The 27,504-nt window shown below is 56.4% G+C and overlaps 1 protein-coding gene across 2 annotated transcripts in view; it reads right to left on the bottom strand.

Annotated features, from left to right (window-relative positions):
• The window catches only part of NEK6 (NIMA related kinase 6), an 84,936-nt gene that overhangs the window by 25,006 nt on the left and 32,426 nt on the right, over nucleotides 1-27,504 (bottom strand). Inside the window, exons 1-5 of one of the 2 annotated variants that reach the window (XM_018055749.1) lie at nucleotides 26,941-27,033; nucleotides 16,330-16,447; nucleotides 7,165-7,305; nucleotides 5,714-5,776; nucleotides 2,295-2,405 (exon numbers count right to left, since the gene is read on the bottom strand). In XM_018055749.1, coding sequence (XP_017911238.1) covers nucleotides 2,295-2,405; nucleotides 5,714-5,776; nucleotides 7,165-7,305; nucleotides 16,330-16,419 — 405 coding nt within the window. In that variant the 5' untranslated portion in view covers nucleotides 16,420-16,447; nucleotides 26,941-27,033. Of the gene's footprint in view, nucleotides 1-2,294; nucleotides 2,406-5,713; nucleotides 5,777-7,164; nucleotides 7,306-16,329; nucleotides 16,448-26,940; nucleotides 27,034-27,504 lie in introns of those variants that run through there. The other variant, XM_018055750.1, reaches the window with a different exon arrangement.

Raw genomic sequence — 27,504 nt, 5'->3', positions numbered from 1 at the left:
GGGCCCCATTCCGTCCAAAAGCCAGAGGCAGCTAGAGAGCAGGAAAGGCCAGAGAACAGCTGCTCCCAGGCCCCGAGCACTGTGCTGGGTGCATTGCAGATGGGAAACTGAGGTACAGGGAGCTGCCCAGGTCATCCCGCAGGTGTGTCTGACCCTGGGCCCAGGGTCTTCCTACTGCCTTGCCTTGCCTGTCTGAGCTGCTCTGCCTGCAGGGCCACAGACTCAGCAGGGGAAGGGGAGGGTGAGGGCCCTTGACGGAGGGAGGGAGGGAGGGAGGTACCAGGCCATGTAAGGAGGAGGGCTCCTGAGACAGGAGGGCCTGAAGCACTTGGAAGCTGGGCCACCGCCCTAGAAACCAAGGGTGTGAGTAACTGACTTGAACCCTGGGTCAAGGTTGGCCCAGGGGAAGTTGGGATGAGGGGAGGCACCACCCCAGGCCAGGTACAAAGGATGCTGGATGCTACCACACCTCCCTCCTGTCTCTCCTGGATGGAAGGAGCTTGCATCCAGGCCCTGCAGCTCCCGAGCGGCCCTCCCCGATGAGGCCCCCACAACTGCAGTGGAAATTGAGGTTCAGGTAGGGGAGGGATCTATAATTTGCCCAGCACCCCCAACTCCCCACTGTCTGACTCCAGCCCCCTCCATGAGCTGAGAGGCTGTGAGGGAGGGGGTTTGAGGGCCATGGGGGCTGACAGGGTGCAGCACCCTGACCAGACAAAGTGCTTTGTGGACCCTGGGCTTCCATCCCTCTGGGCTCTGGCACAAGCTGTTCTGCCTCTAGGCTTGCAGGTCTCCCCTCAGGTCTCTGCTAATGTGTCACTTCCTCCAGGAAGCCTTCCCTGCTAACGTGTTACCTCCTCCAGGAAGCCTTCCATGGTTCCCACAGACCCTGAACTTGGCTTGTTCATGGCTGTGCGTGACTGCTCGTTCATAGCTCTGCTCTCCCATCAGAAGGCGCGCTCCCTGAGGGCTGCGCCTAGGCCAGCAGCATGGGGGTGGGCACAGAGCGGGTCTGGATGCATGGTGTTCAGTGAGAGAATGACACAGGAAGGAGAAAAAAGTGGGGGGAGCGGGGGAGAAGTGAGATGTGATACAGCACATCTGTTCCCACCAGGGATCTGCGTGGAGATTAACATCCCTGCAAACGCATTAATATGTCAACGAAAGTATAAAAGCAGGTGATAACAGCTCAAGTAATGCTGCTTCCCAGAGACGCCCGTATTCCTAGGAGCCAAATTTCAGAAGACCAGGTACGGAGCAATCATTCAATCCCCAGTGCCTGGTGGGAAAGACGCGGCGACTATGACCGTCTGCAAGTATGGCTGGGAGCAGAGTGGGGGCTCGAGCATGGCCCAGCCCGGCTCAGGGACAGACTAGGCTTGGGGGAGGAGCGATGCAGGCCCACCAACACGGTCTGTGGATGAGGGTCCAGACAGCCGGGGAGTGAGGACCTTGAGGGAGGAGGGGTGAGTGGAGCTGAGCACGCTGGCCCAGGGAACCCACTTAGAGACTGTGCTACCACAGGCAGGTGACAAAACCTCTCTGAGCCTCGCTACTTAAGGATAGTATGGACTCAGTGAGTGAGGCAGATGCTCAGCACGGCTGTGGCCTGCAGTGGGTGCCCCAATGGTGGGGCTGTGATGGTCCCCGTGTCCAGGCTCAGGCGGACCCAGTCCTGGGCTCAAGGCGGGGGTGTGAACGGGCAGTCTGGGGGCTGCTGTGGGACTTGGCAGGTTGCTTAAAATCTCTGAGATCCCTGACCTCGCCCATTATATGGGAAGGAAGATGTCTCTCAAGGGGTGAGGGGCGCAGGAAGGTCCCCTGGGGATGATGCCACCGGAGGGCCACTGGAAGCAGAGACCTGGGCCACAGGCATGGGTCCGTCCCCATGTTGCTGGGGATCCTCAGGTAACTCTTCCAGCCTCTCTGGGCTTAGTTTTCCCGTCTATAAAATGAGGCAGAAGACACTTTCCCGGAGTCTGAGACCTGGGGTATGACCTACAGGGGGTTATACCCCATCCCTTCTGCGAGGCAAAAGTGGCATGAGCCCATGGGTGGGCTGGGGTGGTGAGGGACCACAGGTGGGTCTTTTCTGCCTGTGGCTGACCCTCTCCCAGCAAGTGTGGATGGGACCATAACTGAGGCCTCTGGGCATCAGCAAGGGTGGGGGGGCGAGTGTCCTTGAGTGGCTGCCTCTGCCTGAGGCCAGAGCACTGGGGGATCTGGGCTGAGGTGGGGGGGCACCTGACCTGGGCAGTCCCCCGAGACCCAGCTCTCCTGCCAGGCACCCTCACCTTGATCATCTGTGATAGGTCGCCCGCATCCGCCAGCTCCAGCACAATGTTCAGCTCATTGTCCTCGATGAATGAGTCCAAATACTTGATGATATTTGGATGGTTCAGTTGCTGCCCAAAGAGAGAAAAAGAGGGAGATGGAGCCAGTGAGAGATGATACAGTTGGAGAGGCGAATATCTGGGGGGAATGGCCTGCAGACCTGGGTGACACTGGGAAAGCCATTTTGCATCCCTGAGCCTCAGTGTCCCCCTCTGTAAAATGGGCATAATCTTTTGCAGAGAAACTGTGACGATTACACGGGCTGATACCCCTGAAATATCTACATGGTGACCACTTGCAGCTAAGACTCAACAGACACTGTGGAAATGACCCTTTTCTCCCTCTTCCTCTTCATCATCAGCACCACCCAGGCCCCTCCAGGGTAGGGCCAGGCCCCCACCACTCCACCTCTGTACTCAGTGGTCCTGGAATACTTGGAAGTGTCCACCTCCTTCCTTCTTCCTTCCCACTTTCTCAATTTCTGACCCACCCTTTGTGAAATCTTGAGAAAACATCATTCCTGGTGTGAGAGCTGCCCTGAGCATGGTGCTCAGTGATGAAGCCCTGATTCTGGCCTGATCACCATGGCCCGTGTGATCGTTGGATAGGACTGCACCCCACTGGCCGGAAGTCAGCCCCTGCTTGGCTGACAGGAGACCCTGGCATTCCTTATAACTGAAACTATACCGAAATGACCCCAGGATCTAGGGAAGGCAGAGGAACTCAAATATTCTGCCACAGCATGGTCAGCCTGTCCAGCGGGGGTCCCACCCAGAGGCCACTTGAAAGCACGTTTTCCCAAAGGCCCAGAAGGTGCTATGTGAGGGGCATGTATTTATGCTGTGCCACTGTTCCGCCCCTCCTGGCGGCCTCTCACTGGTCCTGGCATGAACAGCATGAATGATGCCGCCCAGTGGCCCCTCTAAGGACCGTGCTTCTTTCTGTTTTGTAGGAAACACCCCATGCCCTGGCACATCCTGTTGACTTCCCACACGCAGGCTGGAGAGGTGGGTCACGTTCTGCAAAGGGTCTGGCCTGGTGGCAGAGGTTATAACCATGGCAATGGGGGCTGCTTCTGACCAGATGCTACACTGAGTCCTTCCAATGCATCTTCTCACTAATTCCACGACAACACCTCTGAAGACAGCACTCTCGTCATCAACCCCTTAGACAGATGAGAAAACCAAGGCCACAGGTGGTCAGCAGCTTACCCACGGCCCCAGAGCTAGTAAGCAAGGGGTGTATCTGCCTGCGAAGCCCACAGCTGACCACGCTCAGTGGCACTGCAGCCTGGGGGCGGGTCAGAGACCCCGCACCAGGCAGGCCCGGGTCACACCACCTGGGGCAGCCTCACCAAAGAGGCTGTGGTCACTCAGTTCTGAGCCCAAGAACCAAACAGGCTGGCTTGGTGTGCACACGTGTACAATCCCTTACTCACGTGAGCAACACACGTGTATTCTTAGCCACGAGTAGGGAGACAGGGGTATGTGATCCAGCCAGCCACTCCCCAGGGCTGGGGAATCAGAGTTTCAGGGATCACAACTGGATCCAAAGTTAACCATTTAGTAAAACTTTCAAAATGTTATCTGAAGAGTATTTTAGGACCTGTGATGGCTGGAGTTAAGGATACCTCCCTACAAGCCTCTAGGCTCCCTCTTGGGACCCATCAAAGCCAAGGGCCACGCCAGCGAGCATCCACAACTCCCATATGGCCACGACACCTCGCGCTCAGCCACTGCGGGGCCCCCCTCTTGTCCCCACATTCAAGTCTCACATCCTGAATGTGGCATTTGAGTCCACCGTGACCTGCACGCCCATCCATGCTGCCACGGCTCCTGCAGCAGGCCCGTCTCAGCCTTCCAGATTCTGAGAGCATACCCTGGGCACTGCACGACTTCCCCGGGGCCCTTGCGTCTGCCAGCATCACCCGATGGTCACCATCTGCCGCCTGTCTTTTCTCCCTCCTGCCTGGGAATCCCTGGGTGGTGGGGTGGCGGGTGCCATGGTTGATGGTACCAGTAGCCCCACTTTACAGGAAGCTGCCAAGCAAGCTTGCTCTCTATGTGGGGAGAGAGGACACCAAGTCAGTGCTGACTGTGTGCTCTCCTGTGCCAGGCCCTCTTCAGACACTATTTTATTAAAAAAATTTTTTCATTGGTTTATTTTTTGGCCATGCCACGCTGCTTGCAGGATCTCAGTTCCTCAGCCAGAGACTGAATCCAGGTCATGGAAAGGAAATCCTGGAATCCTAACCACTAGGCCAGCAGGGAACTCCCCCGATACTATTTTATTTAATTCTCTCTATCTGCCCATATCCTGTGAGGCCGGCATTCTCTCCATTGAGCTGATGGGCAAACTGAGGCTCAGGGAGGTTAAGTCATATGCTTAAGGTCACACAGCTTGTTAACGAAGACATCAGCATTTGAATCCAGGATCCCAGGCCTCCAAAGCCCATCCCTTTTTTTCTCCTCCATCACCTCCTAATTCTCAGGTGGAATGCTGAACCTGGGGAGGAGGGCAGAGCCCCAGGGAGAGCCACCCCTAGACCAGGGAAACAGGTCTAGTCCAGAAAGCTCTGTCATCTCTGACTCTCAGGAGACCGGAGGGGAAGCCAGCAGGAAGGCAGAAAGGATGGCCATAGACACCATCCACCACCACCATCCCTCGCCCTGGACAGGCCCCGCAGGTCTGTCCTTCACACAACCCTGTCCAGCTCTGGTGGAACCAAGGACTTCTGCCCACAGAGGGGCAGGCACATCAGCTACTCCCGGGGGCACCCATCCCCAGCTGTGCATCCTGCCTCCTCCCTGTTGGAGGCCTGGCTAGAGTCCAAAAGGTGGACAACTCAGGGGCCCCAAGCCCCTCTAGCTCCCAGAACCTGGGGCCCTGTGCTTGGCTGTTAATTCTGCCCAGTGCCCCAGACTGGCTCGGCTCTGTCTCCCTGGCATAGAGCATCTCCTGGATGCACAAGAATGGGAGAGAAGAAGAGAACATACCTGGCTGAATATTCAGATGTGTGTGCCTCTGCGTAGAAATACAAGGGCACAAGGCTGAGAGCAAAGGTGTGATGAGACCGACAGGGAGACAGACAGACTGCAGTCGGACCCAATGCCCACCTCCGCTCCTTCCCCAACAGCCTGGTCCACGGCCGCCACATCCAGATCCGCAAGGGGCACGGACAGCCAGTCTGGGGGTGCCGCGAGGACTGGGCAGAGGTGAGATGGGGTCCCCACTCAGCCACAGGAGGACAAACCAGCCACTGCCCTCCTCCAAAATACGTTGTTTCTGAATTTAAAGGGCTAAGGGGCTGTGATGGTCACGACATGGCCCAGCCTGGCCCGAGGAAGCGTGGGGCTCCTGCTTGGCCCAGGGCACTCACCTTCAGGAGGCCGATCTCCTTGACACAGTCCTGCCTGGCCTTGGCGTCCATCATCTCAAATATCTTGAGTGAGAGAAGACAGAGAAAGAGTGGTTAAAACCAGCACCTACAGCCCCAGAGGGAGCACAAGGCCCGGGACCCCAATCTGGGTTCTCACGCCTCCTTGCAGAGGGAACCCTTAGGACAATGGTTCGGATAACTGGGTGCCCATCACGTGCCAGGCGCTGTGCTGACCAATTCCCACCGAATCATCTCAGCAGCTCCTATGAGGCGGGGGTTACTGCGGCCAACTTACAGAGGAGGAGACTGAGGTCCAGAGAAGTTCTGTGACTTGCTAAGGTCATGCACCGGTAAGGGGTAGGACAGGAGATACCCTTGGAGCCTCAGTCTTCACGTCTATAAATGGGGCCAACAGCCTGACCTCACTGGGCAGTCATGTGGACCAAGTTAGAAGAAAGGGTGTAGCATGCACCCCCTGATGGCCCCCAGGACCTGTGTTCACTGCACGTGGGGCCTCCCAGCACATCCTAACTTAGAGAGAACAAACCAGAGGGCGACACTACAGCCGCCCCACCGCAGAACCCATCCCAGCACTAAAAACCAATAGAGAGAACCCGGGTGAGCCCGTCCCTGGCAGACAAACGCAGAACACAGGCCTTTTCTGAACCAAGGAGCCCGTGTCCCCTCCGGCCATCCCAGGCCACGTGTGCAGCACCCAGATCCGCAAGGACAGAATCACGCTGTCCAGCTCCAGGTGGGGCTTCCTCGCCCGTCTCCCCACCTCGTGACTGTGTCTGAACTGCCTTCCCTCTGCTGGGCCTCCTCTGCCCAGCCGGTTAATCTCATTCTTTAAGGTAAATGAGCAAGTCGAGGGGCTGTGGAAGCCCTGCTGGAGGACTCAAGGCCATTTCCTGAGGGGAAAAGAGCCATTCAGAGGGGCCCAAAGGCTCTCACGAGCAGCTTTCTCCTTGAGCTTTGCTGCATAGAATACATCTGCCTGACCCCACTCCTGCGATTAGAAGGGACTCAGAGGTTGGGCAGTAGCCCAGAGCTACCAGAGAGGGTCAGTTGGCTGCAGATCTGAGCCTCAGCTCCCACTTAGCTTCCCCCACCAGCCCTGGTAAGTTATTCACGAGTCTGCAGTTTTCCTCCTCTGAAAACTGGGGTGATAATCCCCAACCCACAAAGCCGCTGTCCAGATTCTGTGAGCTCCAGCATAACGCAGTATACAGCAGGCACTCAGCATGTGCTCGTCCTTGTTTTCCTTTATGGTTCACAGGGAGCTTTCGCAAAGACCAGGCCGCCTGATTCTTCCACAGCCCCGTGAGTGAGGAGAGTGCCAGTTTCCTGGGTTTTCTGCAGGGAGTGGCAGGACTAGCCCAGGGCCACAGTGATCAGCCACCAGCCAGCTCCTGCTGTGTAGTTCTGACCCCACGGTGCTGTTGGCTCACCTGCACCTTCTTCAGAGCCACTGTCTTCCTGTCCAGCAAGCAGGTGGCCTTGTACACCTCACTGAACTGCCCTCGGCCAATCTTCTTCTCGATCTGGAAGTCGGCCAGTGAGCAGCGAAAAGACAGGGCCGTGGGGTGCCTCTGGAGGGGAAAGACAGAGGGCATCAGTGACCAGCCAGGCGGAGTGGAGGGCTGAGACCTGGGGTGGGGTTTGGGGGGCGGTGCTACCCCTTCCCCAGCCCCGGCAACACTCTTTCAGGGTGAAGGAGGGACCCTGATCGCCCCCTCACTATCAGAGGCCCCCTTGCCCCTTGGCGCTCTCCACACCAGCTCCCTTTGATCCCGACGATGCCCCTCTGCAGATCTGGGCTCCTCCACACACTTGTCTCCATCCCTCAGTATCGGATCACTTGTTCTTTGTTCGTTTCTGTCTCCACTCTCGTGGACCAGGGCCTCGTCTGCCTTGGTCACTCCTGAACGCTTTCTGTCCCTGCTGGAGCCGACCAGCAGAGCAGGTGCAATAAACATCTAAGGCAGCAACTAGCAAGGCCACACCGCCGAGGGGAGGGAGGCTCTGCGGGGTCCTGTCAGCCCCAGGGCTCCAGGACACACCCCCAACCCTTATCCTTCAAGTCACCCCATGAAGCAGCAACCTCCCCTCCCAGAGTAGCTTTCCCACCGCAGAGATGGGAACACACAGGTTAAACCCGCAGCCTGACATTTGGAGCTCATTCTTTGGATAAACTGTCCCCTTTATGGCAACATGAAGAATCTGGGCACCGTGATGACTCTCCAGGGGTCAGCATTGAAGGCAATGATTAAGCTGCAGGACCTGCCCAGGATGGAGCCAAACAGATGAGGCACAGTGGCCAGGTCCACCCTCTGCCCAAAACACAACTGCAAAGGTGGTCTCAGGAAGAGGAGAGGAGGGGGAGCCACTGCTGGGCCCTAGAAGGGGGCGGGGGGAAGGGCAGAGGGAGCCCCACGACAGCCTGGCAGGGTGGGCCCTCCCTCCCGCTACACCCCCACTCTCAGGTGGGGGAATCACATCCACTGGGGACCCTCCCCACTGGGTGGTGACATGAAGATGGGGTCTCTGTTGCTGCTGGGTGACTTGCACACAGTAGGTGTGCAGAAAGGTGTGCAGAGTTCCATTAGGGGAACAAGGGTGGGGCAAGAAAGCCAGAGGGCCCCCGGCCCCCCCAACACCTGCCACAACAGGGCAAGCCGCTGTATTTTCAGAAGTGGAAACGCCTCTTCCAGAGTTTGGCCAGAGCCTCTGAGGGGCCGAAGGTCAGGAGTTCCCCTGTGCTGTGTTCTGGAACTCTCCCCACCAGGAATGCCAAGAGCAGACCAGTCATTCCTGGAGGAGCCCTGGGAACCCCCGTGTGACTGGCTGTGGAGCCCGTCAGCCTGGGTCACTGGCTGGTGACCTTCGTGGTTACACAAGCCACCCTGAGCCTTGGTTTCCTGTCCATAGGGTAGAAGAAGTAGGGTGGCTAAGAGAATTTGGCAAGATTGCTAAGCCGTGCACACAGTAAGTGCTTAGCAGTTGCAGCCATGTTATGGACAGGCTTGGGCAGGGCAGGAATGAGGAGGTCGGGGTTGGAGGATTAGGGCCTGAGCGGCTACTCCCCACCTCTGCACCTGCCATGGCCCAGCTCTGCACCAAGGAAATTCTAACAGGCACCTTCTTGCCAGGACTGAGAGATGGAACTCAGCTTTGCAGCTCGCAATCGCTGGGCCCACCCTGACTCAAGTTTCCAGGCATAATTACCTCCCGTGATGGGAGATTTTAAGACATTCTGCCTGGGGACCTGAGCAGGGGGGTAGGCTGGTGGAGGAGGAAGATGGTGCTCTCATCCACCACCTGCCAGTCTCTGCCAGGTAAGCTCTTTAGTCTCAGCAATGGACCTACATGCACACCCAGCGTTCACCTCAGAGGAGCGAGTATGCATTTACTAAGCAGGTACTACGTGCCAGGCACCGTGCGCGTAGCTTCCCGGGACCCTGTGAGCAGACATCACTGTGACTCCATTTCAGGAAACAGCCTCAGAGGGGAGGCTCCAGACCGTACCGTGAGTAACACCGGGGATCTGAACCAGGACAGGATACTCCCTTCACCCTGTACGTGTTACCACCCAACTCTGCTTTCCCGTCAAGACCCTGTGACTAGTCAGGCCTCCCAGCTTCAGCCACCTGAGCCCCACCTGTGCCCCCACCATGGGCCTCCGCCTTAGTCCCCTCTGTGCCCCTGAACCGGGGCTCTGACTTGCCAAGCAAGTGCTCAGGGCACGTGTATCAAAGGACACAACGAAATGCGCTCAAAATAGCCGGGAGCACAAGGGAGTCTGTGACCCGGCCACTGTCACTTCTGTGGGCACAGCGGAAACCACACCCCCTAGAAGAAGGCAACGCTCTGGGCCCCTGGAGGAGCCACACGTGGTCAGGGCGACAGCGCCATGCCGTCTTGCATGTTAGGCGCCAACCATGCCTCTGCTGGTGTCCTAGGTGATGAGACAGGCTTAACGACTGAAGTCCCCTAACAGCTTGTAAAACGAGGCTTATCGATCCCACTTTATGATTAAGGACACTGAGGCACAGCCAGGCAATGGGAGCTGGGACTTGAACTCCCGGATGACGGAAAGCCAGGCATGCTGCCCGGCGACATGGGGCAGGGTCTCTCTGCCCCACCTGTTTCCCTGGGGACAGTGAGGGTCTGGAGGGTGTGTTCTCTAAGGATCCTACTTCTGCCAACGCGGAGTGATGAGTGGCCAGAGTCCCTGGCACTTTCCACCCACCTCAAGGACGTTCCCCAGAGGCCATGTGGTCCAGCTCCATGGCTGGAAGCTCCCAAAGGATAGGGACCTCCCAGCCAGCCTGGCTGACCGCCTTGCACTTCTGAATATGCGATGACCCAGATTTGCATTTCCTATCACAACCCATCCAACCTAATTAGAGGAAGGCTCCAAGGAGGGGGCAGGTTACCTAGGGGGCAGTGCAGCGTGAGGGGGCTCGGGGGCTGCTGCCACCCCCACGGGGGTCAGGACAGGGCCCTGTCCCTGAGGGGACCCCTGCTCAGGCAGGGCTCACTACAGGATGCAGGGCTTCTGGGGGGTGCAGCTGCCTGAGCCAGCAGAGTTCTGACCCCAATTTAACTCAGGGACTCGGAGCAGAAAAGGAACTGCTGAACTGAGTTCTTGCCCCCAAAGGCCAGGCCCCTCCCTGCTGCCACCCACCTTCTGGGTGGGCCCCCGGCAAGTTCCTGCAGGGGAGAGAGGTGGGCCATGATGGGGGTGTTAGAAACCCAGCCCCAGGACCTCCAGGAGAAGAGGGTCTGGGAGCTCTAAGCTGCTGGGCAAAGACCTATTTAAGAGGGTTGTCCAACAACCCTCTAGAGGGCTGTTGGGGGTTAAATAAGTTAATGAGTGAACGCTTAGAAGAGGACCCGGTACTTAGGAAATGCTGCATATTTGGCGTTATTATGTTTGTTATTGTTACTGTTGGTTTGGCATTGCAGAATGTCTGGAGAATGCAGCACGTACTTCCCAGGGGCTGGGGAGAAACAAAGGCAGGGTGTGCACAGTGCCCAGGCAGGTGGGAGCCTGGCCCAGGGAATAAACAGGGAATTGTCAGCTGGCGTTATCAATACCACTTGCGTTCCCATCCCACCGAGGGTCTGTGCTGAGCATATTCCTAGCTCTGGGTTCTCTAGCTGTAAAAAGTAAAATGTATTTTAAAATGCAAGACTAAGATCAATAACATCCTGTTTCCTTAGCACCCATGGTGCTGGGTGTCTAAAGAACACCATCTCACTTAACTAGGTCTTCATAGCCCCATTTCACATATGAGGAAACTGAGGCTCAGAGAGGTCATTTACCCAACATCCTCTGGCTACAGTAAAGGGATGAGATGGATGTACCTGCAGCCTCTGAGTTGACTGTCCTTCCATCAGTCACCCAGGGCTATTTGCCAAGGACAAAGAACTAGATGATGGGCTTGCCCCCCTTTCTAGGCTGTGCTGTGGGCACCAGAAGCCATTTCTGACTATTCATCCCCCTTCCCCATGGTGGGAGCCCCTTAGTTCTCCCCCAAAGGTAGAAGAGATGGGGTAGAGGGACAGGGAGGTGGCAGTGGGCCTGAGAGGGGGCACTCATGATCTGAGAGAGGAGGAACCCCTGGGAACAACTCCTTGGGCAATAGGAGGAATCTGGTGGGGTCACGAGTCAAGGATATGGCCAAGGTCCTGAGTCACTTCTAGCCCTGACCCCACTCTCCCAAGAGATGGGAGGACAACATCAGATAAACAGCACGGGAACCTGGTGTCTTGGACCACTCCAGGATACTGCCACCCCAGAAAGCTTGGTGAAACCCAGCTCTCTTTCCCAAGTCAGATCAAATTAGGCCACAAACGCCCTTCACCCTGTGTTAATTTGAGTTTAAAATGTTTGAACCCTGGTAAGCCTCAGCCATCGACAAATCCTTAAAAAAAAAAAAAAAAAAAAACAGGAGCATAAAATTACATGTTAAAAGAATAAAAATGCATCCGCCCAATTAATTTTCTGAAATCTCATTAAAAAATTTAGCCTGACTAAGTCAGACTTCTGACCTGAATTTTAATCATCTTTACACTGGATGGGTCTTTTTTCCCTGATATTTGCAATGCATCATTAATTTTAAGGCAATCGCTTCTACGATTTTAAAAAGCACACTTCATCAGAATGACATTTCCTGTAAACGAACTTCACCTTTAAAGACATCTGACATTGTGTGCCGGGAACTTCTAATGGATTCGGTGTATGTGTATACAGCGATGTGTTTTAAATCTGCCTGGCACAAAAGAAGGGCGCGATTTACAGAGAGTCCATATTGTCAGACTCTTTACGAGGCCAGACTCACTCAGCTCTTCATGGTCTGGCTAATTTCGTACCTGAAGCCAGCCTCCCCTCCTGCAGCCCGAGTGGCGAGCAGGGCTCTATGTGGCCACCGGACTTGGGAGTCACTGCTGGCTTTCCCTTCGATAGCAAGATGGACAACTTACACGCATCTCGATTTCCTCCCCTGCAGAGAGGAGTTTTAAATAAGATCTCCTCCTCTGGTTTGGTAGGAGGATGGAATGAGGTAAGTGCCAGGCATTGCAATGTAGGTACAACCACCACCGAGACTGTCTCAACTTGGAAGTCTGTCTACACTCAGCTCTGTGCCATCGGCTCATGGGAACGGTGAGCAAGACGCCCGAACATCTAGACGCCTGATGACAAAACCTAACATCATCTCGGCTGTGGCGGCGCCCCCAGGACAAGCCTCATGAACCAAGCTCCGGGAAGGCTGAGCTTAAACACACGGATGAGAGAATCTGGAATCGGCTCCAACGACTAACAAGCAGAGACTTGAAGGGAAACAAACCTTGAAGAGCATCAGCTCCCACGCCAGCAGGCTGGCCACGTCCTCGACCTCCCTCTCCCCCTCATCCCTTCAGTTACCGAGGGCACTTGGTTTCTCCCTGCTGCAAATCTCTGGAATCTTCCCTCCTCGTGTCCAGCCCATTTAAGGTCAAAGCATCATGTGACCTCCTATTTTCACTTGGCTCGTGACCAGCTACTAGGGACATAAAACCCCAACCCTCTGTCAATTTAAATCCATAATGGGCTTCCCATTTGCTGCAGGTACAATGCCAAATGACAGCGTGGTTTCCAGACCTTTCATAAACACCTGCTGTGCTACCTTAAGCACAGGTATTTAAATGCTTATCTAACCCGACTGATCCTGCACCTTCAGCTTGGGTTCTTTCTGCTTCCTGAACATCCCCTCTCCCTGTCGTACCCCAAACTCCTGGTCATCATCAGCCCACGTCATCTCCTTTCTAGAGCTTTCCTCATCAACCCTGACCCCCGGGGCAGAACAAGCCACCCCACTCTCCAGGCTCTCTCTGCGTCCGTTCATCCCTCCCTGGGAGCCTTTCCTCTACATGGTCTTTATCTACTTATGTGTAGGGCTCCCCAGCAGACCCAAGGCAGAAAGGAGACAAGCACTTGCTGAATTTATAACACTTGGCAAACACTTCTTGAATTTTAATGGCCATGAATATTTGATCATTAAATCTTATCTACCATTATTGCTTTAGGAAGATTTTCATGAAGACTGTGGTGCCATGCAGAACCAGTGACAGCTGTCCCCATCCCCTGAACATACGCACATTCCTCTCTCCGAACAGTGACGAATATAACTGAACTTGGCATGTCCCAAGCAGGTTTGCAAAGACTTTCCAGAATGGAAGACACATTAACTGGGGCTTTCTCAGACAAGAACACCTTTCTCCTTCTTGGAAATTCATATGGTTCTTAGTGGGTCAGCTCAGCCTTGCACTTCTTTCCTGATGAAAATGCTCTGAAGCAAACCGGTAAAAATCATAAACCAAAGGGGCATTTTAAGCTCTGTTTCTCAACTCCATTCATTCATTAATTTGAAACCTCCATAAAAGCAAGCATGTTCAGCTTCTCCAAGTCTACATGAATTTCACATAAAATTCTACCCAGTTCAGCAAACTTATTTTCATAGGCTGACAGCACCCAGAGCTAGAAAGGTCCTTCAGATGAACAAACCACTAGCCTTGGACACAGAAGGTTAACAAAAGTCAGAGTTTGCATGTTAACTAAATTGTTTTTCCTACCCTAGGGATATTTCCAGCCCTGGGCTCTTGAGCTGTGAAAACTAAAATGATTTTTAGAACATAAGAGTAAGATCAATCACATACCATTTCCTTAACACCCACAATGCTGGATACCATGTTGGGTGTTTAAAACATACCATCTCACTCTCTTTGTGGCCCCATTTTACAGAAGAAGAAACTGAGGCTCAGAGAGGTCATTTACCCAATGTCACCTGGCTAGTGAGGGAATGGAGTGAGGAACCACATCCTGCCTGGTCCAGAGCACAGCATTCTTGCTATCATGCAGCCTGGCTCTTTTCTCTAAGGATGACTTCAGGGAAACAGCAGTGCCTCCTGCCATAAAGGAAAATGCCTGTGCCATCAATTTGAGGTGTTTCTATGTCCTGAAACAGACAAGATTCGAGCCATGATCTCTCCCCAGACGGTGTTTAAATACCAGTGCTCTATGAGATGAGGGGAGACAGAGCGCTTGACTCTTCATTCCAGCCCCACCCTGCAGCAGCCCCAGCGTCAATGTGGCTGTGCCCCAGTTCCACAGACCTGGCCAGATACTGGTGGACCAGGGGCATCTTTCCCGCCAGCCACTTGCCAACGCTGAGTAATCGTATCTAATTACACTTAACTACGTCATTACCCACTCCAACATGTGCAAAGAGACACCCGGACGGTGCCGCCACCGCAGCCCACCACCTCCTCGCCTTGTTCATGAAATAATTACAGGCCTCTCTGCTCTGCCAAATGAGGCTGTAATTAACCCTAATTGCTCAAAATGCAACTGGCTAATTCTGGGAGATTAATCAAGGGGGACTCAATTGTTAGTGAATGACTTAATATGACAAATTGCTACATTACCCGAGGAGGCCCGCTGCCCCCAGCCATTGGGGAGGTGTCCTGGTGGACCCTGGACCAGCAGTGTCTACAGGCTTCCCAGTTTTCTGGGACCTGCCTCCCCACATTTCACCGTGAAAATGGGCCCCTACATCCCAGCCAGTGACTGGGATGGGTAGGATGAACAGCATGGTCGCCTGTGGACCTCCTGTGAGCCCACACATACGCAGTTTATACCTCACATGTCACCTCTGTGTGAATCTACAGAGGTGTACCTTTCCTTGGACTGATTAGTCTCACACCAGGCAGCACAGCTGAATGAGAGCTCAGGTACAGGAGAAGGACCTCAGACTCACCTTGCCTCCTTGGCCGGGCACCTTTAGGCAGTGCAGAACCTGTACAACTGAACATGGCAACCCTGCCCAAGAAGGTCAAACACCAGTCCGCCTGAAGTCTTCCAACAGAACTAGGCAGTTAGAAGCTGTGACAATCCTAACAAGACAGGAAGGTGGCTCTCTCTGAATCTCCTCCTGATTTAGGTCTCATAGGCCTGGGACAAAAGCCAACCCTCAACAATTACTTTTCATCACTTCGGGCTGCCCACAGCACCCAACAGCATCTGGCACTGACCAATCTGTCCAGCCAAGCTCCTTGTCCCCCTTCAGGTCTCTGCAAGCCACTGCCTCCAGGAGGTCTCTCTGGTCCCCTAGTTTAGACCACATGCCTTGTTGAGTTCCACGGCCCCCAGTTTCTTCTGCTTCCTTTCTTGTCTTTCTCTCCCGTGAGGCTGTGTGCTCCTTAAAAGCAGACCTGGCTCTGTTAGCACACGACTGTGTCCTGGGTGGATGCACGCAGCTCACGAACCTGGCAGGTGAAGCCCCACCCAGAAGATTCTGTCTAGGAAGGGAGGCCGACCTGGGAGGCGGTGTCCCGGCGCGTGCAATCGCGGCCCTGACCCAGCGCCTGTGCTCAGGTCTGGACGCAGCACAGAGCAGGGAGGGGACCAGGAAGGCTCCTCGGGGGCAGCGGCATTTGGACTGAGGCCTGGAGGAGTCGAGGAGGGCACCCCAAGGAAAAGTGCAAAGTGAAAGGTGTGGGGTGTGCGGGCAGCCCAGAATCCCAGAAGCCACTTTCTGAGAAGCTGTGAAAGGCTGCCTGGCTCTCCGAGGTTCTACACAGAGGGCGGGTGGGGCAGGTGGAAGGGAACCAGTGTCCCTGAAACTCTGCTGCCTCCAAAGAGGCTACAGGGAGGGCCAAAGCACAGCTGAGACCAGAAAGGAGGAGTCGGCTCAGTCAGGAAGCACATTCTGATCCCAGGTGTGCTCCGCCTGTTCCCCTGCACCCCTCACTCTGCCCAGGCCTCCAGGACTCCCTCTACGTCTGTCCTAACCAGCGCTGATCCCTCTGAAATAAAGCCCTTCCATTCACATGGAAACCCCAGGGGCAGATCCAATGCCTGGCGTCCCAGCCCAGAGGGCATCTATGAGTGTGGCTGACAGGTGGAGGGCCGAATGGTCAGGCGGTGACTCTGCCCCCATCACGGGAAGCATTCAAGGTGTCTGGGGGCTGCCGAGGGGCTTCCTCCCGTGGCCAGGATGAAGCAGCCTCAGGGATCAGTGATCCTCTGAGGCTCTCCGATGCACTGCAGATGACGGAGAAGGGCTTACCTGTGGGTCAGGAGGGTGCGCGGGCCCCAGGGTGTGGCAGAGGTTGTTCGGGTTCCCTCCGTGGGGCATGTGGCTGGGCTGTCCTGCCATCCTGCATGCCAGCCTCCGAGGGCACGGGCTGCAACAGAAAATGAGGGCTTTCTTACACAGGCCTGCGCTCCTTCACTTGTCCCCTTTTACAAATGTGCAGGCTGAGGGGCCGAGCTGTCGAGTAACTTGCTCATGGTGGTGTGGCTCGGAAGTGGTAGCACTGGGGCTCGACAGCCCACGTGACACACCTCCCTCCATTACGCTGTCCCGACCAGGCTGCTAGGATTAGCCCTGCTGGATAGAGGTGGAAGCAGGCTCTGTGCCGGGAAAAGCCCAAAGGTGGCCTGCCAGCAGCAAGAGAGGTACCACATTCAACACCACATGGGACAGCCTGTTCTTTCCACATCACTGTCCCCCATGCCTGACCCCCTATTCTCACCCCATACAATCCCAGGTTGGCAGCTTAGTGGCCAGGAGAGACCGACCCTGAGTCAGACTGCAAGTCTCAAATCAAGAAGGACTGCCCGTCCCCATCCTTGCTGGGCCCTGGCACTCCAGACACTGGGAAGGCCGAGGGTCCCACTCACAGTCCTGTACAAACCTCCAGGCAGGGGCAGAGCCCTTGGCACACGGGAGCAGCCCCCTCAACCTCCAGAGCTGGTGCTGCCACATCAGAGGCCCCCTCAGAGAAGAGAGGCAAGGAGGCCAGCCACCAATTGCCACAGTAACCGCAGTAGCTGTCCCTGATGAAGCACCCGTCATGTGCCCAGGCCTGAGCTGAAGGCCATCTCAGCATCACTCTCAGCAGACAGACACGGCCTGGGCAAGACCCAGGCCCAGGCACACAGAAGAGGCTGTTTGGCCCCTTTTCCTCCTCAGGAGGAAAGCCCTCCACTCACGCACCAGCATTTCTGCAGCACCTAAACTGCGGTGTCCAGGGCCAGGTCCGGACTCCCATGGGACACCTGGAAGACGGGGTGCAGAGCAGGCAAGTGACGAGCACCCCCAACTAGGCTGCTGCTCCTTCCACCAGGCGTGGTCCTGGCATTCCCGTGGGCACCTCTCCCTTGACCCACCCCAAGCAGAACCCAGAAGGACTGGCCAGGCTACCGGAGCAGCACTGTTTACACCCTCTAAAGTGCTGGAGTCCCTGTCCCCAGGAATCAGTGGCCCAGGGCCCTGGTCAGGACAACTCTGAGCTGTAGACACCCGAGCGGGGTGAGCTGGTCTAAGATAACACCCCCGCTTGTCTGCTCCCCTACTCCCTCATGATTTCGCCCACCTGGCCCTGTCTCAGCATCCGCTTCTGGAAAAGCCGAGCCCGTACACCATCTTTCTCTCTGAACGGACCTTGCCTCTTGCCACCTATGAGTAACCTGGTCATCCCTGGCCATCCCCACCAGCCGAAATGCAAGCTGACAGGCTTCTGGTCCAAGGGGTCGGCAAGCCTGGCTGCACGTGTCTCCTGGGTGCACACGTGCCCCACATGAAGAGGGTGGTCTGGGCAGTGGGAAGGAACCCACACCGAACCCACCCCTCTCACAACTGGGGTTGGCTCAGTCAGAGCCCTGCAGACCTGGTCACACGTTTCTCCCCGCTGTAGTTTTTTCTGGCAGTCAACAGGCCAGCCCTCCCAGGCTCCGAGATGTCTATGACACCCATCAAAGTGTGGCCACCAAGCCCTGAATCACCCGCTGACCCTGACCCTTGGCCTCCCTGGCTCTGCCCTCCAAGAGCCTCCCTAGAATGCGCACACTGCTGTCCAGCGCCCGACCTTCCTGTGTCCCCAGGACAGGCCCAGCTCCTCCCTCGCACCCCTCTCTTAGTAGATGGCAGAAAGCGAGGCCACGTGGGGCATGGCACTGTCCACAGGTGGTGCCCACCTCAGCCAAGCAGGAAGTCTCAGGTGCTGAGAATACCTGCCCAGTATGGCCTGGCCCGATGCTCTCCTCCCTGTGAAGTCACCAGTTTTGACCCCCACACACGGTAATTTGGGGCTTCCCTGGTGGCTCAGATAGTAAAGATTCTGCGGGCAATGAGGTAGACCTGGGCTTGATCTCTGGGTTGAGAAGATTCCCCTGGAGGAGGGAATGGCAACCCACCCCAGTATTCTTGCCTGAAGAATTCCAAGGACAGAAAAGCCTGGCGGGCTACAGTCTGTGGAGTCACAGAGCTGGACACGACTGAGCGACCAACATTAGCACTTTTCATTTTCATGGCATTTTATGACCTTCATCCTAATGTGTATGTGAGATAAAGAGGTGGATCTCTCAATATCGCTCTCTGCTCATCTCTTGAATGAGAGTCCCTTGGAGGGTATTACGGGGTGTGCCTATACTTCTGAAGTCTCTCCCACCCCATCCCCCCTGCCTCTGGCCCAGCCCAGGCTTCCCTCTGCCTGGATCTCTGGGTCTCCTCCTCCACAAGGGCCTCCGAGGAGGATTCCTGAAGCGCAGATGGGCCCCCAGCCTCTCAGCACCTCCCAACCATCTGTGCTGGGCTTCTGCACTGCAGTGCACACACCCCCACCCCCTCGCCCCGGGTGACACAGTGAGGACCTGGGTATGAAAAGCCCCGGGATAAACAGATAAACATGAGCAGCTTCCCCAGGCAGTGCTGTTACTCAGGAGGGAAATGTGCGCGACAATAAGCCGGATACAGAGGGAACAAAATGTAAAATGAACATGAATTTTAAGATAAAACCGGAGACTCCTGCAGGCTCTGCAGCTGCTTCGGGCTGCACCCCTAGACCCCTCGGGGTGACATGTTCCCCGTCCTCCGCCCTTAGGGAGACCTCGGGGAGGAGGCTGGAGGAGAGCTGTCTTCAGCAAGAAGGTTCTGTCTTTATCTCGGAAGGCACCAGGCGTGGCCCACAGGCCAGGTCCATGCGTGACTTGCTCACCTGCCTACCTGCTCAGAGACCACGTGGGTTAGAAACCACAACGCAGCCATCTCTAGTTCCCATGTCCCACCCCACCCAGCCTCCTGGAGCCAGCAGGCCTGGGTTTATAGCTTGGCTCTGTCACTACCCAGTTGGGACCTTGGGCAAGTCACACTGGGCAGAGACCTAGGAGGTATTTGCAACATCACCTCCCACGCCCCCATGTAGCGATCACCTAACACCTGTAACCCAGAGGTGGTCTGCAGGCTCTCAGGAGTTCACCCCACTTCTCACATAGGCCCTAAAAGTAAGGGGCCCTGGTCTCATCAGAAATAACAGTAATAGGAACTCCCTGGAGGTCCAGTGGTTAAGAATCTGTCTGCTGGTGCAGAGGGCACGTGTTTGATCTCTGGTGCAGGAAGATTCCACCTGCTGCGGGGCAACTAAGCTCACGTGCCACATCTACTGAGCCTGAGCCTGAGCCCCTGCTCCCACAAAGCCACTGCAGTGAGAAGCCTGCTCACCACAGCTAGAGAGTAGCCCCCACGTGCCGCAACTAGAGAAAGCCCATGCACAGCAACGAAGACCCAGTGCAGGTAAAAATATAAACAAAAAAAATTGAAAATAAAGAAAGCTGAGCACCGAAGAATAGATGCTTTTGAACTGTGGTACTGGAGAAAACTCCTGAGAGTCCCTTGGACTTCAAGGTGATCCAACCAGTCCTAAAGGAAATCAGTCCTGAATATTCACTGGAAGGACTGATGTTGAAGCTGAAACTCCAATACTTCAGCTACCTGATGCGAAGAACCAACTCACTGGAAAAGACCCTGATGCTGGGAAAGACCAAAGGCGGGAGGAGAAGGTGGCGACAGAAGATGAGGTGGTTGGATGGCATCACTTACGCGATGGACATGAGTTTGAGTGAACTCCGGGAGTTGGTGATGGACAGGGAGGCCTGGCGTGCTGCAGTCCATGGGGTCACAAAGAGTCAGACACAACTGAGCAACTGAACTGAACTGAGTGTCCTTATCATGCTGAGCCCCACATACCCTTCACCTCCGTTAGCCCATCACCTCTTAACATCACCTCCACGAGACAGATTCTGTTACTGTTCCACTTAAGGACACTGAGGCCCAGGGTGGTTAAGAGATTTGCCCAGATCACATGTAGCGGAGCCAGGGTGGAGACCTGTGACAGCATCTTTGCCCCAAACCCCTGGTTCTGCACCCCTAAGGCCCTTACCAGCAGAGAATCATCTTCCTTTCCAGCAGTCCCCACAGAACAACCCCCGCCCCCCAATTCACGAACGGGGTGGTGCTGAGTGGGCAGGGGTCCCAGGGGCGGTGGGCCACGAGGGGCCATTCCCCCACAGGGACCCCAGAGTCTCTCTCTTTGGGATGGCACCGAGCGGATGCACTACTGCCATCCGCACGCCTGGTCTGCCAACCCCCTGGGGTAACTTCCTGTCCCTAAGAGCGGTTCTGCCCAGAACCTAATAGAACTGGCTCCAGCTCAAGCCCCTGTGAGGAGGAAGGGCCTTTGTTCCAGGAAAGGAGTCTGCAAGTCACAGCACCCCCAAGTGCCAGAGAGAACCACACCGAGAGGATGGAGGCAGAGGGGGAGGGAAGGGGAGGAAGGAAGGAAGCGAAGGTTCTCTCCGAGGCACCCAGTGGCCAGATCTCTTCCACTTAGCCTGGGCTGTCGAAAGACCCACTTTACAGGCAGAGACTCAGGCTCAGAGAGGGAACACAAAGCGTCATGTAGGGAATGAGCTACAGAGGGGCGCTCTGAACCCCACTGTGTCTCCAGAGCGCCACCCAGGCTCAAGACAGCCTCTGCCTCTTAGGGTTTTCCAGGGTGTTGGGTTTCAGTGGATTTGCATTCTGTTTGGCCACATCTCAGGGCTTCCCTGGTGGCTCAGACGGTAAAGAGTCCGCCTGCAATGCAAGAGAGAGGGGTTCAATCCCTGGGTCGGGAAGATCTCGCGGAGAAGGGAATGGAGGCCCACTCCAGTGTTCTTGCCTGGAGCATTCTGTGGACAGAGAAGCCTGGCGGACTACCGTCTATGGGGTCACAGAGTCGGACACGACTGAGAGACTAACACTCTCACTTTTTCTCATACCCCTGGAAATTCCTGCCAGAAACCCCTTGTTAGGGGGTCCAGCTGCAGAAAGATCAAGGCAAAGGGATGAGACGCAAAGAGCAGGGTAAGGATTCTGCACACAGGGCACCTCCAGGAGCTGCGTGTCTCGTGGCTCCTGCCAAGTCGCAGAACAATGGGGCCCAGGCTGCCAAGCCCAAGTCAGGGGCCAAAAATCTGTGGAATGTGAGACCCGGAGCCGCAGGCCACACTGAGCGCCACCTCACAGAGGGCCTTTCTTCTGCAGGGAGTGAGAGCCCTGCATTTCCAGGGCTCCCCAGCCTGGGTTCACACATGTGCCTGTCCCCCAGGTGCCCAGGGACTGGATGGGGACGAGCTCGGTGGGGAAGGCCCAGGGCCTGTTTGGGAGCCCGACCTGCCTTGGGTTCAAATCCTGGCGTGGCTGCCTTTAATCCTTCATCTGGAAAATGGGGCTAAGATCTACCTTTGAGGGTCACGAAGAATTAACTGCGCTAACAGATGTAAACTCCTCAGGACAGCAGAGGGTCCGCTGAGGCTTTAGCTGCTACCAGCGTCGTTTCCACTAACCACCCCTGGACAGTGGAGGAGGGCCGACCTCCATGTGACAGCCATGGGAACTGGGGCTCAGAGAGGGGCGGGGACTTGCCCAGGGTCACACAGCCAGTAAAAGACGGAGCTAGGGTGCTGGACCCCAGATCATGCTCTCTTTACCACACTGCATGGCTTCTTTGGGGTGACTCTGGAGCAAACACCCTCCTCAGCATTTACAAGACCTGGAGCTGCTTTTGGAAAGCCCCCAACAAGCTCCCCTGGCCCTGGACTTTGGCAGGGCTCTTACTAATGTGGGGCGTGACCCTAAATAGTTGGGTGAGTGGGTTTAGTCTGGGCACTTCCTGGAAGGGATTGGCTCTCAGGCTGGGCTCCGAGGCTCCCCAAGAGGCCTTTCTGACCACCATTGTCACCTGGCGCTTGTCTCCCAATTTCTTCTAGGGCAAAGTCACGTCCCTCCATTGCCTCCTGCCAAATACCACACTTCGTGGAGGACGGCGGCTCACTGAGGCCTTATCCTCTCAGGAAAAATGACCCAGGACACCAGGAAGGCTCAGGCCAAAGACCCAGCTTGGGCCAGGAGTTTGCGAGGGTCATGGGGGTGCCAGTATCCGTCTACACCTCACCGTGCTCCTCAACCCTGAAGTGGGAACAGTGAGTGTCCACTTGCCCTTCTCTGCACATGTGTGTGCCTGTGCACACGTGTATGCAATCAGGTCACAGGCTTTAAGCAGAGCCACGTTCTTGGTGTGTCCACAGGGGCAGGGTCGTCACTACCCCAGGTTTGGGGGTGGAGCTGGTGAAGGCCTGTGTGGCTCCCAGGCTGAGAGGCTGCCACACCCTTAGAAAAACCTCACCGACAAACCCAGAGGCCCGGTCTCAGCTGGACGCCATACGCTCTGCCCATTCTCTGGGGAAGGCCCCTCTCTGTTTCTGCCAGCTGAGTGAAAAGCTTCACAAGTCGTTTTTCCAAAGCAGGAAGCCAACCTGGTGACTCCCCGCCCTCCTACATACACAGAAGGAGTGGCCTGACCCCAGAACGGGCACAAGGGGCTAGCTCTGCTGCTCCAGCAAGCTCCTGGCCACAGAAACTTAGGAAAGGTGCTCACTGCTGGGGCGGCAGGGGGAGGAGAGGTGCCACAGGCCCACATGGCCCAACACACCCCTACAGACAGTGCTCTGAAGCCCAGCAGGAGGCCAGGCAGTTCACAGGCTGGCCACTGGGGAGGTCAAGGCCAGTCCAGCTTCAGCGTCAGCCAGCACTCACAGCAATGCCTCCCCAGGCTGAGTAATTTGACATCTTCCAGGAAACCCAAGTGGTGCCACCAGGTCCATTTTGCAGATGAGGAAATCAAGGCTCCAAGGGAAAACGGGACTTGCCAAAGCAAACACCCTCCTCAGTGTTTCCGAGAACTGGGGCTGCCTTTGCAAAGCCCCCTGACACGTGCCTCCCGCCCTGGCCTTCAGCAGGGCTCTCACTAAAGTGGGGCGTGACCCTAAGGCGATGGGTGCTTGGGTTTAGTCTGCCATTTGCTCCTCAGACCAGGGAGGCTGTGAGTAATGAGGGAAAGGGACACCACTGATGACCTGGTGTCCTCGCATGAGGCCTGGGCACTGAGGATCGCCCCCACACAAGGACCAGCCCTAATGACAGCCCACGCTAGGAGCCCTCACTGTGTGCACGCCAGGGACATGCCAAGGACTGTGCACGCCTGGCTCCACCCCAAAGCCACTCTGCGTGGGGGCTGCTACAATCCACAGAGGAGGAAACGAAAGTTCAGACTGGTTAAGTGATGGGCCCAAGGTCACACAGCAGGCAGCAGGCAGGACTGACATTTGAAACCAAAGTGTGCCTGCCTCCTCTGGTCCATACTTCCTTGGACAGTGAGGAAGGGAATGAATGAATTCTGGCCCAGGGGTGTGGTTCTGGCTGCTGCTTCCCCCATCCCAGGCCCCTTCCCTTCTGGGGTTGAGATAAGGAGACATTGCCCGTTCATCACTTGACAGGAAGCAGCTCAATCTCAGGCCAGAGTTACAGGGGCAGGGGAGCGGCAGGGGAAGAGCCACAGACGGTGTCTGGCTTCCTGACTGGTCCTGGGTCTCCTCATCCCACCCCCGAAGTCACACTCACAGATTCCATGGCTCCACGACCAGCAGGAGGCTGGCTTCTCTGAGACCTGGGGCCACATGCGGCCCCTGGAAGGGCAGTGCGGCCTCTGCAGAGAGGTCCCTAAGCCCCCTCCCTCAGGGCAGCGGGGTGCCCCCACAGGGTAGGCCTGCAGAACCTGGAGGCCAGTGGCTGAAGGGACAATGCAGCACCCACCCAGCAAGGGGGCCTTTCTGCCCACTCAGCTCACCTTCCTTCCAGCACCCCAACCCCATCCTTCTCTTCTGGCTTGCATCTCCTCACCCACCCCCATTTCTCTTCAGCCTGGGGCCTCTCTCCAGAGCTCCCGACCCCGACTACCAAAAGTCCCAGGCACTGAGGACTCACCTGCCCTTCCCTGGGTCCCCGTGTCAGTGATGGGATCTCCTATCTCCCCAGGAAGCCAGCAGGAATGCAGGCTCATCCCAGGGACGCCTCTCCCTCCCTCACAACCCACTCCTGGGCTTCACCTAGGCTGCTGGTCCTTTCCGCAAACATGTCTGCACTCACCCAGAGACCCTGCCCTCTGCTGGCCTGGGCCCTTCTCAGTGGGGTCGCTGGAGTCAGCTCTGCCTGATGACCCAGCCTCCCATCAAGAGAGGTTTCCCCCCAACAACATGACACAAATCCCAACCGGCTGCTCCCCACCCAAAAACAAAAAACCTCCCAGAAAGAGGCCCACATGCCTGAGCGAGGCATCCCAAACTCTGTCCAGCTGGCGCCGGCCTGCTGTCCTGCAAGCCTACCCCGCCCCAGGCCCCTGCACGTAAGGACCTTCCGATCCCAACCACACAGCACCCTGAACCTTCCAGGTCCTTCCATGCTCCAGCCTCTGCTTGGCACCTAGGACCTCCCATGAGGCAAAGTCCATTTCCTGCATCAGGACCGGGTTCTTGGCCCTAATCAGGTTCAGACTTCTCGTGGGACCCTGGGAAAGCTCCGCCTCCTCCTGCATCCATCAAGTGGACACAGCTGGACCCCTTGGGGTGGGCACCCAGGGGCAGTCAGGTGTACCAGGCCCCCCTCCCCATCTGACGGCATTCACACAGGCTTCTCCTCTAAAGTCCGGCTGTTCGGGTACAAACTGCTCCCTCTGTCACTCTGCCCTCCTCCTCTGCTGGCCTTTCAAGGTAGGGACTGAGCTCAGCAGTCATCTCTAAACCGTCAGGGCCTTGCCCAGGACCAGGCACAAAACGGGTGTCCAGTGGGAGCTGGCTGAGTAAAATTCTGACCAGTCAGTGGAGGCGGGGCTCCTTGCATCCTCCTGATGCCCGAAGCAAGAAACACCTGCCTCCATGCTCAGATTCCCCAAGGTCTCAGATCAGGCAGAGATCACCAGACAATTGAAAACACACCACGCCTGCACTGCGGGGCTTTCCTGAGCCTTTTTAAAATCAAGGAGGCTCCCAACCACCTTTTATTTTCTCCTCCTTCGGTAATAAAACCCAATTCTGTGAGCAAAAGAAAATGTAGGAACCGTCAGCATCTCTCAGAGCAATGAGGCATTTGGTTTCTTCCACGGGAAGGCCTTTGGTGCCAGGACCTGGTGAAGGGTGATCTGCCCAGCCTGTGCTCTGCAGCGGGGAGTGACCGCAGCACCCCGGCGTGCTCCCCCACGAGCCTGCACCACCCTCTTACAGATGAGGAAACCAAGGTGCAGAAAAGCCAAGTGAGCTGCCACGCTGGGGATACTGGTAAACGGCGTGCACCTGTGTCAGAACCCAGCTCTGACTCTCTGAAGTCTGGGTTTTAATCTCATTTGCCCAGTGCCATCCTTGGAGACCATGAAGCTGGGGGAAGCTGGTGGTCTCACTCTGCAAGGAGCCTCAGGACCCTTGGGCAGGCCCACCATCCCAAGGACCCCAGTCCGCCAGGGAAACGAACTTGCTCTCTCCTCAAGGCCTTGGTAGGTTCTGCTTTCCCTGGCCTGGAATGCACTGCCTCCTGGCAAACCTGGATCCTCCTTCTGGGCACAAACTAGGGTACTTCCTCCAGGCAGCCTTCCTGGACTCCCTCAGACAGTGAGTGACTCCCAGTCTCCACTGGCCTGGTCCCTATGCCATCGCTGCCTGTTCCCACGTTTTCCACTCCCTCAAATGGAGAATTTCTTCAAAGGCAGAGACTAAATCACTCTCCTTTTGGCCCTGGTGGGCCACAGAGGGGGGTGATCTAGTACATAAACACCGGGGGCCAGGAGGGAGAAGCCTCGGAGAGCAGAAGCTTCTCTGGCCCCATGTCCTGTCTCAGACCACGGATACTGACCTGCCAACCAACAGCTGAGGGGGAAGCCCAGCAGAGCAACCCTCGGGGAGACGGAGGCTCAGTGCTTGTAAAAAGCCCTCCCTGGGCCCCAGGAGGACAGCCGTAATCCCACAGGTGGCCTCTCCAAGGGGGAAGTTCTTCAACCCCTGGCCTCCCCTAATTTTCTCTCCTGCTCTCATCTTAAGGTTTGAAAAGATGGCTATTTCCAGCAGGAGAAACTTCCATGGAGCCCTCACTGCTCAGACATCAGGAAGGGCCCAGGAAGCTAAAACCCACACCAAAGAGAGGAGTCATCAGTACTTTTTCCACTTCCCTCGTAACCTTGGGAATTCTGGAAAGTCCGGAATCACCCAGTGTGGACCCCTCCAACCTGGGCAGTGACAGAGGCCATGCCAGGCTGATGGCCCTGGCCCACTGGCAGTCCCACCAGGTGTGTGGTCAAGGGGACAGCGGTGGCAGAGAGGCAGCCAAGGTCAAGTGCTCTGTGAGCCCAGGCCCCAGAGGTCTCTAGGGCCTCCCTGTCACTCGCTAGGCACACCTTCAAGGGCAAAGAGAGCAGCCCCAGGGGGCTGGAGAGGGTGAGGGGCTCCTGACAGTGGGAGGCAGGGAAAAGGCCAGTACCTTGCAAAGTGGCTTCTGAGGAGCTCCAGGAAGGTCTCGGCTCGGGGTTGAAAGGTAGATGCTCACATGGTCCCAGGACCTCTGGAGATCTGGGTGGCCTCTCCGTGCCAGGGCTGGTGGAGGAGGAGGGGCCAGCCCGGTCTCTGCACGGGACTTCCCCTGCCCAAGACTCCCGTCCCCAGCCACTGCCAAAAGGAAACTCCCCCACCACGAGCTGCTCCAAAAATAACTCTTGCTGCCACCTCTGTGGTGAAAGGAACTTGCCACTGCCACCAGGGAGCCTGCTGCTCACCAGGGACTGGAATCTGACGGCAGCGGCCACCAGTCAGTCTTAAGAGAGAGCACCTGTGTACCCGAAGCTGAGGGGCTTGGACTGCAACCAGAGTCCACTCTGGGATCGCTCGGTCCTGTTCCCCATTTTACTCTCCAGGAAACTGAGACCAGAGGGCAAGAGACTGGCCCGGGGCAGGCAGGTAGCGCCCGGCCAGGGCCCAGCCTCCTAAACCCACTCCACACCCACACGGTCAGGCAGCAGAATCTGCCCTGCAGGCTCCACCACCCCCT

This window comes from Capra hircus, chromosome 11 (assembly GCF_001704415.2).
Source record: "Capra hircus breed San Clemente chromosome 11, ASM170441v1, whole genome shotgun sequence".
NCBI classification, from domain to species: domain Eukaryota; kingdom Metazoa; phylum Chordata; class Mammalia; order Artiodactyla; family Bovidae; genus Capra; species Capra hircus.
This window is presented reverse-complemented; position numbering and strand designations above follow the sequence as displayed.